Here is a 12,818-nt window from a genome sequence, read left to right as displayed (position 1 = left end):
CCTCTCCTCGTGACGTCATCACGTCCGGCCGCGTTAGACTATAAAAGTCTCGCGGGCGGCGTCAGAGCTGATTGGCTCCCAGCTGTTGACTGCATGTATCTTCTGGCACGACTCCGCGTCCGTTTGTCGCGACAGCGCTTGGTGTCTTGAGTGACTTGAGTCCCCGAACCCGACGCCGGAGGGCGAAATGAACGCACTGGCCTCCCGAGCCGTCCGGACCTGCGATCGCTTGTGGAAGACCGAGCCCGCGCTCCTGCCCCCGGGGTGACGCACAGCCCCGAGCCGGTGAGTGAGGGGTCGGAACGCCTGGGTCCCGAGGGGCTGGGGGCTGGGGATCAGACTCCTGGTCGGTAATGAGGAGGGAGCTTGGGCTTCTGGGTACCGAGACAGGCGGGTTCGGGTGCCGGGACTCCTGGGTCCTGAGGAAGGAGGGCCTGGGAGCTAGAACTCTTGTGTCCGGGGAGGCGTGGGGGACAGGGACGGACTCCAGGGCTCGGATTTAGGAAGAAGAAGGGATTGGGACCCTGGAGTGCTGAGCCTAACGGAGGAGGGGTCTAGGGGCCAGACTCTTGGGTCTCCAATGAAGGAACCATATGGGAGTCGGAATTTTTGAGTCTCTGTGGGAAGAGGGTGATGAGGGCCCGACTTGTCGATCCTCAGGAGGATGCGAGAACCGGGGACTAGGACTTTGTCCCCACGGGAAGCAAGCAGAGGACCTGCGTTCTCACTTCTTGGGACCGGGACTTCTGGGTCTGAGGGAAGATGGGGCTGGGGGCTTGGCCTCTTGGGTCTAAGGAAGGAGAGAACTGGGGACCTAGACTCCTGGGTATTGAGAGGAGAGGTGAGAACCACGGGAGAGAGATGGGGAGTGGCTGGGATTAGAAAGGAATGTGGGCGGGGACTCTGCGTTGCTATTTGTGTTACTACTTCTGTTGCTGTGACTCACGGTCATTCCCTGATGCTATCCCCTAAATGGCTTCTAAACTTTATTCCCTTTTTTCCTGCCTTTTTCCCAGCCCAGACAGATGGCCCCAGGCCAAGTGCCCCATCAGTCTGCCCCCTGGAAGGATGCCCACCCCTTCCTCCTCCTCTCCCCGCTGATGGGCCTCCTCAGCCGGGCCTGGAGCCGCCTGAGGGGCCCAGGATCTCCAGAGCCCTGGCTCGTGGAAGCAGTAACGAGTGCAGAGCAGGAAGAAGCTGGCTTGGAGGGAGAAACTAAGGCTTCTCTGGCCACCCACCATGCCCCCGGGGGCAGGTACCCTCAAGAGGAGGCTGGAGACCGTGAAGCAACTGAGGAGGATGGAGAAGCATCATGGGGGACCTGCCCTGACCTGAAAGCCAACAGTTCTCTTCTTGAAGCCTGGGGACTCTCAGATGATGCTGATGAAGAGTATGGTGAGGAGGAAGCCACCAGTGTCCCTAGAGAGCAGGGAAGTGAATTTATAGATGGCCAGCCTGTTCCCCTGTGCCCCAGCCTTCTGATAAGAACCCTGCAAGACCCTCCTAGGGAGGAGGAATCTGAGGAAGGAGGAGTTGCTGAAGATAAAGAAGCCATCACGTTCTCTTTTCCTCCGTCACACTGGGAGTGTTGTCCAGTGGTGGAGGAGGAGAAGGATGGAGAAGCTATAAACAAAGAAAGTCCCAGAACATCCACTTCCTCCTCATCTCCGGGATCCAAACCCACAGCTTGGGTAGATTGTTCAGGGGAGGAAGAGGATCGAGCAACCAAGGAAGAAGAAAGAACAAATAAAGAAGCCACGAAGACCTCCATTTCCCCCTCAACTGCAGGCTCCCACCCCAGGGCCTGGGAGTGTCGTTCAGGAGAGGAATCTGAGGAGGAGAAGGACAAAAAGGCTGAGAACGGAGAAGCTGACCCAGAGCCGCACTCAGTTCCAGCCCAGAGGCCCCTGCTCAGGCCCTGGCAGTGTCAACCCACTAAGATCACAGAGGAAGACGATGAAGAGCAAGATGAATTCAGTGATTCAGGAGCAGCTGAGGGTCCCTCTTCCATCCCCCCCACAAGTGCCTTCCTGAGGGCCTGGGTGTATCGGCCGGGAGAGGACACAGAGGAGGAGGAAGATGAATTCAGTGATTCAGGAGCAGCTGAGGAACAGGGAGCAGCTGAGGGTCCCTCTTCCATCCCCCCTCGAAGTGCCTTCCTGAGGTCCTGGGTGTATCGGCCAGGAGAGGACACAGAGGAGGAGGAAGATGAATTCAGTGATTCAGGAGCAGCTGAGGGTCCCTCTTCCATCCCCCCCCGAAGTGCCTTCCTGAGGTCCTGGGTGTATCGGCCAGGAGAGGACACAGAGGAGGAGGAAGATGAATTCAGTGATTCAGGAGCAGCTGAGGGTCCCTCTTCCATCCCCCCCCGAAGTGCCTTCCTGAGGTCCTGGGTGTATCGGCCAGGAGAGGACACAGAGGAGGAGGAAGATGAATTCAGTGATTCAGGAGCAGCTGAGGAACAGGGAGCAGCTGAGGGTCCCTCTTCCATCCCTCCCACAAGTGCCTTCCTCAGGGCCTGGGTGTATCGGCCAGGAGAGGACACAGAGGAGGAAGATGAGGATGAGGAAGAGAATGAGGATGACGATGATTCAGAAGCAGCTGTCTCAGGGCCAAGTCCCTCCCTTCAGGCCCAGAGCGCCCTCCTCAGGGGCCGGATATATCAACCTGGAAAGGAGACAGAGGGAGGGGACGCTGCTGAGGAGTGGGGAGAAGCTGGGCCCTGCCCCTTCCGAGTGGCCATCTATGTACCTGGAGAGAAGCCGCCACCTCCCTGGGCTCCTCCTCAGCTGCCCCTCCGACTGCAAAGGCGGCTCAAGTCTGCAGAAACTCCCACCCGGGAAATGGACCCCGAGACTCCCCTAAAGGCCAGAAAGGTGTGTGCTGAGGGGTCAGATTCTTGGGTCTTAGGAAGGAGGGGGCTGGGAGCTGGAACTCCTGGGTCTGGGTGCCGAGGGCTGGAGGCCCCAACTCCTGAGTGCCCCGTGTGTTGCAGAGGGTTGCATGTCAATTCTGTTGGGAGAGCTGTGTTCACTGTAATGCAATCCTTTGCAAGAGGCTGGGCCCCTGTGGGAGGAGGGAGCAGCTGTGGCTCACGTCACCCTTAGGGAACCCACATCCACCCTTAGTGAGTCAGATGAGAATCTGGTGGCGGGCAGGTGACTGGCGAGATAGCAAGCATTTTTGTGTAACTAATTTTTGTTTGGTTCTCTCTCTCTCCTCCCCTCCCACCTGTGGCCACATGTATCTTGTGTCTCTATCCCTGTCTCCTGGTGGCTGTGCCGGTCTGTCTCCAGGTGCGGTTCTCTGAGAAAGTCACTATCCATTTCCTGGCTGTCTGGGCAGGACCAGCCCAGGCCGCCCGCCGGGGCCCCTGGGAGCAGCTGGCCCGGGATCGAAGCCGCTTCGCCCACCGCATCGCCCGGGCCCAAGAGGAGCTGGGCCCCTGCCTCACCCCTGCCGCCCGGGCCAGAGCCTGGGCACGTCTTGGGAACTCTCCCCCTTCTCTGACCACCATACCTGCCCCTACCCATGCCTTGCAGACATGCTCCGTCCAGGCCACGCCCTTGAGCCATGCTGTGGCCTTCCCCTCCCCTTCTTATGTGTCTGTATCTCCTTGCCTGGACCTCAGTGGGAGGCGTGGCTAAGATCATGTGGTTTACCTGTTATTAACTATTTATTTTTTTTTAAGTGTTGGTTTATATAAGGAATAAAGCCTTTTGATTTGTAGTGAGCAATGTCATCGTGTGTTTCTGAACTGACAATATCTACTGCTTGTGGGTCCCGGAAGTAGTTGGGGGGAATAGCATAAAGGCAGTGCCTCAGGGCCAGCCCCATGGCTTAGCAGTAAGTGCACACACTCCGCTACTGGCGGCCTGGGTTCGGATCCCGGGCGCGCACCGACGCACTGCTTCTCCGGCCATGCTGAGGCCACGTCCCACATACAGCAACTAGAAGGATGTGTAGCTATGACATAAAACTATCTACTGGTGCTTTGGGGGAAAAATAAATAAAAATTTAAAAGGCAGTGCCTCAAAGATAGGATAAACTACATTTCCCATCATCCCTCGAATTGGTCTCTTCTCGTCCTGAAGCTTTTGAACTAAGGTCTGGTGGGTTTTTTAGTTTTTCTTTGGCTTCCACCTAAATTTTATTAAACTTGGGACAATTATCTTCCCAAAGGGGCTGAGAGCTAGACTCATTGATCCCTAACAAAGGGTTAACCCCCAGTTTTCTGTGCCTCCCTGGAATATAAAGACTCATCCTCCTTCTGGCCTTGACATGGTGAGTTTCTCAAGGTTTTCAGCTGCCTGATTTCACATTTATAAGCCCTGTGTCCACAGACTCCATTTTCTTATCTGTAAATTGTGGCTAACAATTGCACGTACCCTATGGGATGGTAAGGCCCCAAAGGAGTTCACATTTAAAACAATGCTTGTCAAATAACATGTTCTGTAAGCATTAGCTAGTATTGGAATTATTCTCTCTCACCCGTGCGTGTCTTCAATTACCCATCCAAGTTTACGCCTCCAGCTTAGAACTCTTCTCTGAGCTCATAAGATCTGTCCAGCAGTTCAAACAAGAGGGGCCCAAATGTCCTGCGCGGTCCCCAGCCTCATCCCCTGCCCCTCTCCCTTGGTTCCCCAGTCTCCGCCTACACTATCCTCCTTTCATTTTCCCAAACAGACCAAGCCCCCTTCCACCTTAAGACCTTGGTATGAGCTGTGCCTACTGCCTCATGTTGCCATCCCTCACCCCTCTGGCTCAGCTAGTTCCTGGTGATTCTTCAGATGTATGAAAATCACTTCTTTAGAGATGCCTTGCTCTGACCCAGCCGACTTGTGCCTCCACGTGCTTTTCTCCTTCAAAGCAGATGAGCATTTTGATTTTTTGTTGTTGAAGACCCATCTCCCACAATCTACTCTCAGTCCCACAAGAGCAGATGCTGCTGAACAGTCCGATCCCTAGAGCACAGGACTGGGCACCCAGGGGGCGTTCTAACAAGTGTTGGTCATTAGTACGGCGGTGCAAAAGGCGGCACGCTGGGGCCCCTTCTCCAAAGCAGCAGGCACAGAAGGTGATGAAAGTATCATATCTCATTGGATTACTCACATGCCAGCTTCCCATCGAAACTGGACAAACAGATGGCGAAGGCTTGGAGCGGGCAAAGGGGGAAGCGGAAGTCCATGGTGAACGTGTCTGGGTCCACGCGGCCAAACTGGAGGACCAGGTAGTTCGCTGCGGAGGAAGTCAGGAACTAAGCCTCGCGTGATTCCTGCTGTCTCGGCCGCGGGCCTCTGAGCTGCTAGAACTACGACTCCCAAGAAGCTGTGCGGCGCCCTTACTAAGCCCGGAAACCCGCTGAGGGCCGTTGTAAACTACAGTTCCCAAAAGGCTTCGCAACAGCGTGGAGTCGGCCCTGCCTAGGAAAACGCTCAAGTGCTGATGGGAGAGGTAGTTCTCGTCCCCGTTCACGCCCCCGTCCCCGTTCACGCCCCCATCCCCAGGTAAACCGGTTCCAAGGGGCTCACGGTCATCCGGATGCACGATCTGGAAGTTTTTGACCGAGGCCCGAGTGACTCGACCATGAAAATCGAGCACGTAGGCGCCACTCTCGTCGCTCCACGATGGAGCCTTGTTTTGCAGCATGACTAGCCCCTGCCTGGCGCCCCGTTGGAGGCGACTCAGTAACGACTCCTGTTCCTAGAAGGTAAAGTAGGGGGCGTGGTTAATCTACCACCAATTGGCTTTTTTTCTCTGGACTCAGCATTTTGAGTCCCTAGTCTCTCCTCCCCGAGGCACAGAAGTCTGACAAATTCCTCCCGGCTTCACATGTGACCTGTAATCCATCGGTCCCCTCCTCCCTTAGGACGTAGGGGCAGTCCCCCAGCCCTTCCTCTCCCACTGACGCAGAGATTCTCAACATTAGCTGACTCACATTTTGTGGCTGGACGCTGATTCTCTGGTTCTGGGCGTCGATTCCTGGAATGATCACAGTCATTTTCCGGGGCCCTCGGAATCCCAAGACGTTGGTCTCCTGAGGATATTATGCTCCAGTTGGCCTGGCTCTTTCTCCCTCCCCACTGTCCTGCTCCATTCTCTCTCGTCTTCCAGACACTCACATAACACACAGCCCCCAGCTCCTCCCTGATCCGAGCAGTTTTCGAGACGAAATTCTTCCTTTCGGGATTCACCCCATTGTCGAAGATAGTGAACTTGGTACCCAAGACATTAGATCTGCTCCAGGAGGGAAGTGGCCAGAATAAAAATAATAATTGTTACTGTTTTGCTGCACGTTAAGTACTGTCCCATGTCATCTCATCAACTCTTCCCATCAATCCTCTACATAAGACTCATGTTCTGTTTTCCAGGTATCACAGTCCCAGCCCCCTCTCTTTAGCCTCCTGCCTTGGCCCTTTAGGAATGCTCTACCTTCTAGGATGCAAGAACTCACACATCCCAGCCCTCTTCTCCCACAGGAACTTGGAGGCCCAGCCCATTGCCTTTCAAGAAGTCAAATGTCTTAAAATGCCAGCCTCTGCTCCAAAGCCTTCAGTTCTATTCCCGACCACCCTGGGGCTACAACCTGAAGAACTACAAAACCCATCAGTCTTGAAGAGAAAAGGCCCTAGAGCAGGTGGAACTTGTGCTCTATGGCCTACCGGGAAATGTAGTTCAATTGTCCCCTTCCCCCCCCCACCCCCAGACCCCCTGCCACCTGTTTCTCACACACATCAGGGCTCTGCCCACCTGACTTTGCCCACAAAGTTGGCCCCATCCCGAGACAGGTCTGTGGGGTCAAGGGAGATGAGGTAATTAGAGGTTTTGCTCCTTTTTCTTTTGCGCCCAGCCAGAAGGAAGTGCTGTGGATGGGAGGAACAGTCCATCAGAACCGATTTCTGGTATCTGGCTAGGGCTAGGGGTCCAAAAACAAGGAAACACCATGTCCCCACCACATAGGAAAGGATAATGGACTAATAAGAGTCCCAAGGCTTGCTGGGAGATGCGGTTCTCACTGAAGGAAGTCATCTGCTGGGTCCTGAAGGGGAGCTTCATATCTTAATATCTCCCCCTCATTCCTTCCGCCACTGGGTCCGGGGTCGAGGCTGAGCCGTCAGGGGAGAACCTGACTGGCAGGCAGGGCCTGGCTTTGGAGAATAGGGAAGACCCTCACTTGGAACACAGCAGCAGTACTTCAGTAAGCGTTTCATCCCGGAAAAGCAGGTCTGGCACCAAGTAGAGGAAAAGCCTCTTTCCGGGAGGGATAGATTGCCTTGAGGAGAGGCGGCCATACAGAGAGAATGGCCAGACTGAGAGGGGCCTGGTTTGGTCTGGATGGGAAATCCACGAGGGGAGGGGCTTGGTTCCTGAGGGGCAAGGCTTATCCCAGGATTAGGTGGGGCCTAATAGCAAAGAGGCTCAGTGGAGGGGCCAGACTTGGACCGACAAACGTGGGGCCAATACCGCGAGAGGGTCTGTAAGGGGTAAGGTTTTCGATCCTGAGAGGGCTTGGCCTGACTTTGAATAAGGTGGGCCCATCTCGAGAGTAAATGGGTAGATGGGATGGGTAAGGCCCCTGCGACTGGGCTCTATAAGGAAAGGAGCCCAGATCTGTGAGGGACAGGGCGTGGCTTTGGAGTTGACACGTCCTAGCTCAATGACGAGCAAGGCCTAGCTTCATGAAAGTCTTGACCTCGCTCAGAAAGGGGCAGGATCTGCCCCTGGGAGGTGGGGCTTGCTCCCGAGGCTGCCAGACCGCACCTTCCAGCCGTCCGCCGCCTCCAGGTGGAGATAGTAGAGAGGGAACATGCCCTTGTCTACGCCACGCTTGTCGCGGCTGATGCGACACTGCACCGTGCGGCCACGCAGCGCTGGCCGCAGCACATACGCTTCTATGTCCTCGCCCAGCCGAGGGCCTGGGGCGCAGGGAGGCGAGCGGGGCGAGCTCCCCACATCGCTGCTGCCCACGTCGCCCTTGCTTCCTGGGGCCTCGGACGCGTCCTCGTCGGCCGCTCCTGCGAAGTTCCTCACTGTAGACTCCGACTCCCCTTTCTCCTCTTCCAGGTCTTCGCCCTAGCCCACGCGTCAAATTTAAGTTGAGGGACGGCCGAGACCCGCCCACATCCCCCCCCCCGGGCAGCCTTGCCCACTACTGATTGGCCATCCCAGTTCCGGGTTACGCCTTCTGTCGACCATGTTTTGTGCCTATTGGTCAAACATCTCGGCCACCTGCTGATTGGCCAACTCGTTCAAAGGGCCCACCCAGCCAAGCCCTCATCATCTGTTGATTGGCCAACACCATTAGCTTCCCTCTGCAGCCACACCCACTCCATCTACCGATTGGAGAATCCCTTTGAAAGCACCGCCCATTCAACTAAAACCAGTGTAGACTCGGTCTAGATAACATACAATACGGCCCAGATCTACCCAACTGAAGCTATTTATCTCACTTTGATCAATACCAAAGTGAGTGCCGACTGACCATTCTGTTTCACCCTCTCCAAAGCTCGCTGCCTTTTAGTGGGCTGGATTTCAATGTATATGCTCACATTTTTCAAATCCTCTAGATTGACTTCATAGAAGGTACACACGCAGAGCCTCTGCCAGCCCAACCATAACAGGTTCCACCCGCCAGTAAAAAGGGCCTCTGATTGGCCGGCAGAATTTTAGCCCCACCCTTTCTAAAGTCCAAGGCTGGCCCTCCTCCTCCAATATCCTGATTGGCTGGGCCACCTCCCACCTTGCTGGAGGTCAAGTCTCCACATCCCCCGTAACCAACCACTCTAGGATTTGGTTCTGGACTGGGTGCCTCGTATTCATCTCCAACATCCTGAGATTCGCTCTCGTCTTCTGTACTGGTCCCTAAGGGGTGGAAGAAGCCGGAAGAAGACTGAGCTCAGGACACCTGGGTTCCAGGAGCTTGGGAAAAGGTCACCAGTGCTAGCCGGAGAAGGCCAGAACTCCTGGGTTTCCAGCCCCAACTTATTACTCATCGCTTTCACTTGCCAGATTCTCCTCCTCCCGCATGTACACGCGGTTTACACGGGCTGAGAAGTCTCGGACTGCCCTGGGTCTAAGGACAGGGAAGGGTTAGAGTCTTCCCTTTCCCTTGTCCCAGAGAGAACATCAGAGAGACTGGGAAACTAAAAAGGGAGGGGGGAGTGGAGTTTGAGGTGACCTTTGAGTCCTGTTATTGAAATCGTTGGTCGTGTCATGAGAAAAAAAAGAAATGTCACTACAATGGAATATTATTAAGAAATAAAAAGGAATGTGATACTGATAATGCTACAACATAAATGAACCTTAAAAACATGCTAAACAAAAAAGTCAGTCACAAAAGATTATAAATTGTATTATTCTATTCAGATGAAATGTCCAGAATAGGCACATCTAAAGAGACAAAGTAGATTAGTGGTTGCCTAGGGCTGGGAGAAATGGGAGGACGGGGGTGGAGACAGCTAAAAGGTACAGTGTTTCTTTTGAGGGTGATGATAATATTCTAAAATTGATTTAGTATGTTTACATCTCTGTAAATATACTAAAAAACATGGAATTGTAAACTTTAAATGAGTGAATTGTATGGTATGTGAAATATATCTCAATAAAGCTGTTACAAAAAAGGGGGAGGATTTGCCACATGGACCAGGGGGCCAAATTTCACCTAATGTCCCCAAAATTACCAGATCCTTGGCGGGCTGGCCAACCTCTGCGTCGAGTTCCCGGAGGCTCTTTACAGGGAGGGGGAGAGACAGGAACATCCTCCACGGAGACTTCCTCCAGCTCCGGATCGGAACTCTCTGGTAGTCAGGATAGGGAGTGGGACTGGAGAACGGGATTTTTGAGTACCACGGAGGAAAGGGCTGGAGATTCAGATTCTCGGGTGTTGGAGGAGGAGGTTCAGGACCTGGACTCCTTGGTGTGGTGAATGACGGGGCCTGTGGGGGCCTGACTCCTGGGTTCTTTAAAGAGCAAGGATTGAGGTTCCAGACTCCTGGGTTCTAGTGGGAGTGGAGTTCTGGTGTATAGCCGATCCAAGGCCTTAAAATTACCTGTTTCTGTCGGCGACGCCATGGGACCGCGCTCGTGGCTGCCATCTCCACTGCAGCTCACGGTGCTCAGGTCACTGCGGGCACCAGAGCGCACATGTGTCTCGGGCACGTTCTCCTGGAGGAAAGGTTTCCCGAGGCCTGGGAAAAGGTGCGGCGACGCTCATTAACACGATGTACAAATTCCAGTACTCTGCGAAGAAGATCCGCCTCCTCACTGAGCTCTCAGACACGGCCCCCGATTCACCATCCAAACCCCCGAGACACACTCAGAACCCAGACTCCATCCTAAGACTCAAACAAGCACGGCCCTACAGCTAAATTGTTGTGGACTCCGTGCGTAAACGATCCCACACCGGGCTCTCAGTCTCTCCGGGACCTTGTCTCTCAATTACCCAGGCCTCGCCCCGCCCCCGGGCTTTGCCAATTTCAGCCCTCAGATTCCTCCCCACCGGGTCCGCTGCTTTCCCACGCCCCGCCCCCCGACTCTGCCAGGCCCCGCCCCCGGGCTCTCTAGACCCCACCCCCGCACCCTCTGGGCAGTCCCCGGCTTTCCAAGGCTCCGCCCCTGAGCCCCCACCGGTCGGTCACTCGGGCTCTTCTGGGCCTCGCACACGCGCTCCACCAAGTCCCCGCCCAGGGCTCCACCAGGCTCCTCTGAGCCCTTTAGGCCCCGCCCCCGTGCTCCCACGGACCCCTCCCTCCAGGCCTACCCCCCTGACAGACCCTAGGAACCTTTCCTCACCGCAGCCACCCGAGAGGCGTTCCTCTCGCCTCTGCAGTCGCCTGTGCCGCAGGGAAGTGTCAGAATTGGCCTGAACCATGAGGGGCTCTTGGCGCTTCCTTCGCTGCTGCTTCTCAAACAGCCGCCGCTGTGGGAGCGGGAAAGGAGAGTGTGGGGGCCAGGAACCAGACCGGAAGATGGGTTTAAGGGGCCTGGGGCAAGGGGAGGCCTGCATCCGTGGAAGAGGTCCAGGAGTCCAGGCCCTAATCACTCAGCTCCTCCTTCCTCAGATCCAGGAGTTCTGGCACCCAGTCCCCTCCTCCCCCAGGACTTAGGAGTCCTGCCCTCCAGAGCCCTTGTTCCTTAGAAATTGCGGAGACTCATCACCAAGGTTTACTTCTTTAAGATCCCGAGTTCTTGTTTTCTCATTTCTCAGGTGCAGCACTTGAGAGAGCCAAGGAAGGCCAGGAGTCCCAGAGCAAGTCCTGGGGATGGGGCTCCTGGGGAGCTATGGAAGATGAAAGAGTGGGGGTGGCAGGGTTCCTGGGTGGTTAGTACCTGCTGTTCCAACTTCTGCAGCCTCATGGTGATGAGCTCATCCCCTAGAGCCCTGAGAGAGATGCAGACTCATGGTGACAGCAAGCAGGGCACCCCCATCCCCTCCTTCCCCCTGCCCAACTTAGGGTTCTGAGCACTTGTGAGGTCACAGAAGGGGCAGAGCCTAAGCCTGCTCCCCCAGTTCTGAAGCTTTGTCTCAGCACTGGCCTGTCTAGAATCCGGGAGCCAGAGCTCCCAGGCCCCTCCTGTCTCAGGATTCAGCAGTCCAAGCCCCCTGCCCCTCCTCTTCCAGACCCATGAGTCTTCATAGCTCCCTGCCTTTAGGTAGGACCCAGAAGTCCAGGCCCCCAGCCCCTTCCTACAAGGCTGATGGTGTTGAACCTGCAAATACCGTCATGGAGTCAGAGCTGAGTGGATGTGGGCAGAATCAAACTCTGGGTTCCCGGTTGCAGCCCCATCTCCATCCCTGCCCATCCCGTTTCCCCACTCACTCTTTTTTCCATGTGTCATTCTCCTGTGACATTCTGGAGAAGAAAGAACGGGGAGTCAGGACCCAGACCCAACATCCCAATGGACTCTGCCCTCCAACACCTGATTTTAAGCTTTAAATTTTCTCCTGGACCCAGGCAGCCTGTTTCCAGCTTTCATCACTATCAGGGGTCCAGGATTTCAGTTCTCTCTCCCCGAAAACATCTCTCCTACACCCAGGCACGGGAACTCAGGACCTCAAACACCCAACCCCAGTGACCCCAGACCCCCAGCACGCACCTGCCTGGAGTCCTGGAGACTCCTTCTCCTCCTCTCATGCCTGGAGAGGCTTTCCACATTCACGCCTCAGTGCTTTGCCTCTCTGGCCAATTTCTAAACATACCTAACCCTCTCTTTGGAGGTTGAGGACCTAATCTATGGGTCTCTGGGAAGTAAGCAGGGGAAGAAAGAGGACTCAGAGGGAAGGGACCTGCCCTGATCCCCTCCCTCCTGTTCCCCCAAGCTCCACTTCCAACAAAGCTACGACCCCGGGCCTCTGCTGCAACCAGGCAACCGGGCTCCCGGGGGTTCTGAATTGGAAGGGTATGCGGGTGTTCCTTAAAGAGACCCAAGAAAGGCCGCATCGCAGCCTCGCTCTACACCTCTCTCTTACATAAGAAACTATAAGGTGACCTGTGCCAATTGCTACCGATCTGTAACTCGCAGCCACTTCTTGGGGAGAAAATAAATGGGAAAACTACAACTCCCATGAGGCGAAGGGGCCAAGATGCCCACGGAAGTTGACTCATTTTCCCCCGGCCTGCCTGCAGGGAGTTGTAGTTCTCTTTGAAAGCATCGGCTCTCCTTTCGCCTAGAAGGCAGGAAATACGACGTCAAGAGTTAGGGCTTCCGAGAAAGGAGACGAGGCTTTCGAGAACAAGCAAGAGACTTCGACAAGGGGCGGAGCCGCTAGGCAGTGACGAAGGGGCCTGGAGCCAGCGTGGACCAATCAGGCTTCTGGG

The 12,818-nt window shown here is 55.3% G+C and overlaps 2 protein-coding genes across 4 annotated transcripts; one reads left to right on the top strand and one right to left on the bottom strand.

Moving 5' to 3' along the window:
• Positions 1-59: 59 nt before the first annotated feature.
• Positions 60-3,729, top strand: PPP1R15A (protein phosphatase 1 regulatory subunit 15A). 2 transcript variants are annotated; one of them, XM_087421400.1, is made up of 3 exons: positions 60-285; positions 1,022-2,876; positions 3,297-3,729. In XM_087421400.1, exons 2-3 carry the CDS (start codon positions 1,026-1,028, stop codon positions 3,645-3,647), a joined length of 2,202 nt encoding a protein of 733 aa, XP_087277526.1. In that variant the 5' UTR covers positions 60-285; positions 1,022-1,025; the 3' UTR covers positions 3,648-3,729. The 2 variants fall into 2 exon arrangements, with proteins under 2 accessions (XP_087277526.1, XP_087277525.1); XM_087421399.1 differs by having other exon boundaries at positions 1,017-2,876.
• A 66-nt stretch (positions 3,730-3,795) lies between these two features.
• TULP2 (TUB like protein 2) lies at positions 3,796-12,792 on the bottom strand. Of its 2 annotated transcripts, XM_087421402.1 has the most exons (13): positions 12,097-12,792; positions 11,820-11,852; positions 11,329-11,380; positions 10,792-10,918; positions 10,050-10,187; positions 9,681-9,797; positions 8,741-8,862; positions 7,762-8,073; positions 6,751-6,863; positions 6,123-6,237; positions 5,939-6,037; positions 5,532-5,703; positions 3,796-5,238 (listed from the first exon to the last, which is right to left on the bottom strand). In XM_087421402.1, exons 1-13 carry the CDS (start codon positions 12,153-12,155, stop codon positions 5,105-5,107), a joined length of 1,593 nt encoding a protein of 530 aa, XP_087277528.1. In that variant the 5' UTR covers positions 12,156-12,792; the 3' UTR covers positions 3,796-5,104. The 2 variants fall into 2 exon arrangements, with proteins under 2 accessions (XP_087277528.1, XP_087277527.1); XM_087421401.1 differs by lacking the exon at positions 9,681-9,797 and having other exon boundaries at positions 5,153-5,703.
• Between the last annotated feature and the right edge of the window lie 26 nt (positions 12,793-12,818).

The sequence above is a fragment of the Ceratotherium simum genome, chromosome 33 (genome assembly GCF_057802395.1).
Source record: "Ceratotherium simum simum isolate JZ-2026a chromosome 33, ASM5780239v1, whole genome shotgun sequence".
Taxonomy (NCBI): Eukaryota; Metazoa; Chordata; class Mammalia; order Perissodactyla; family Rhinocerotidae; genus Ceratotherium; species Ceratotherium simum.
The sequence above is the reverse complement of the archived record's forward strand: the minus strand, read 5'-3'. Positions and strand labels throughout refer to the sequence as shown.

Bases quoted from the DNA above. Each gene is read 5' to 3' on its own strand.
- PPP1R15A (XM_087421400.1), top strand. From the start codon at position 1,026: ATGGCCCCAGGCCAAGTGCCCCATCAGTCTGCCCCCTGGAAGGATGCC. The intron at 2,877-3,296 runs GTGTGTGCTGAG...GTCTGTCTCCAG, and splicing joins CTCCCCTAAAGGCCAGAAAG to GTGCGGTTCTCTGAGAAAGT.
- TULP2 (XM_087421401.1), bottom strand. From the start codon at position 12,155: ATGTGGAAAGCCTCTCCAGGCATGAGAGGAGGAGAAGGAGTCTCCAGG. The intron at 10,919-11,328 runs GTACTAACCACC...CCGCTCCCACAG, and splicing joins TGCAGAAGTTGGAACAGCAG to CGGCGGCTGTTTGAGAAGCA. The intron at 8,074-8,740 runs GTGGGAGGTGGC...CGCGTGGGCTAG, and splicing joins GAGACTTGACCTCCAGCAAG to GGCGAAGACCTGGAAGAGGA.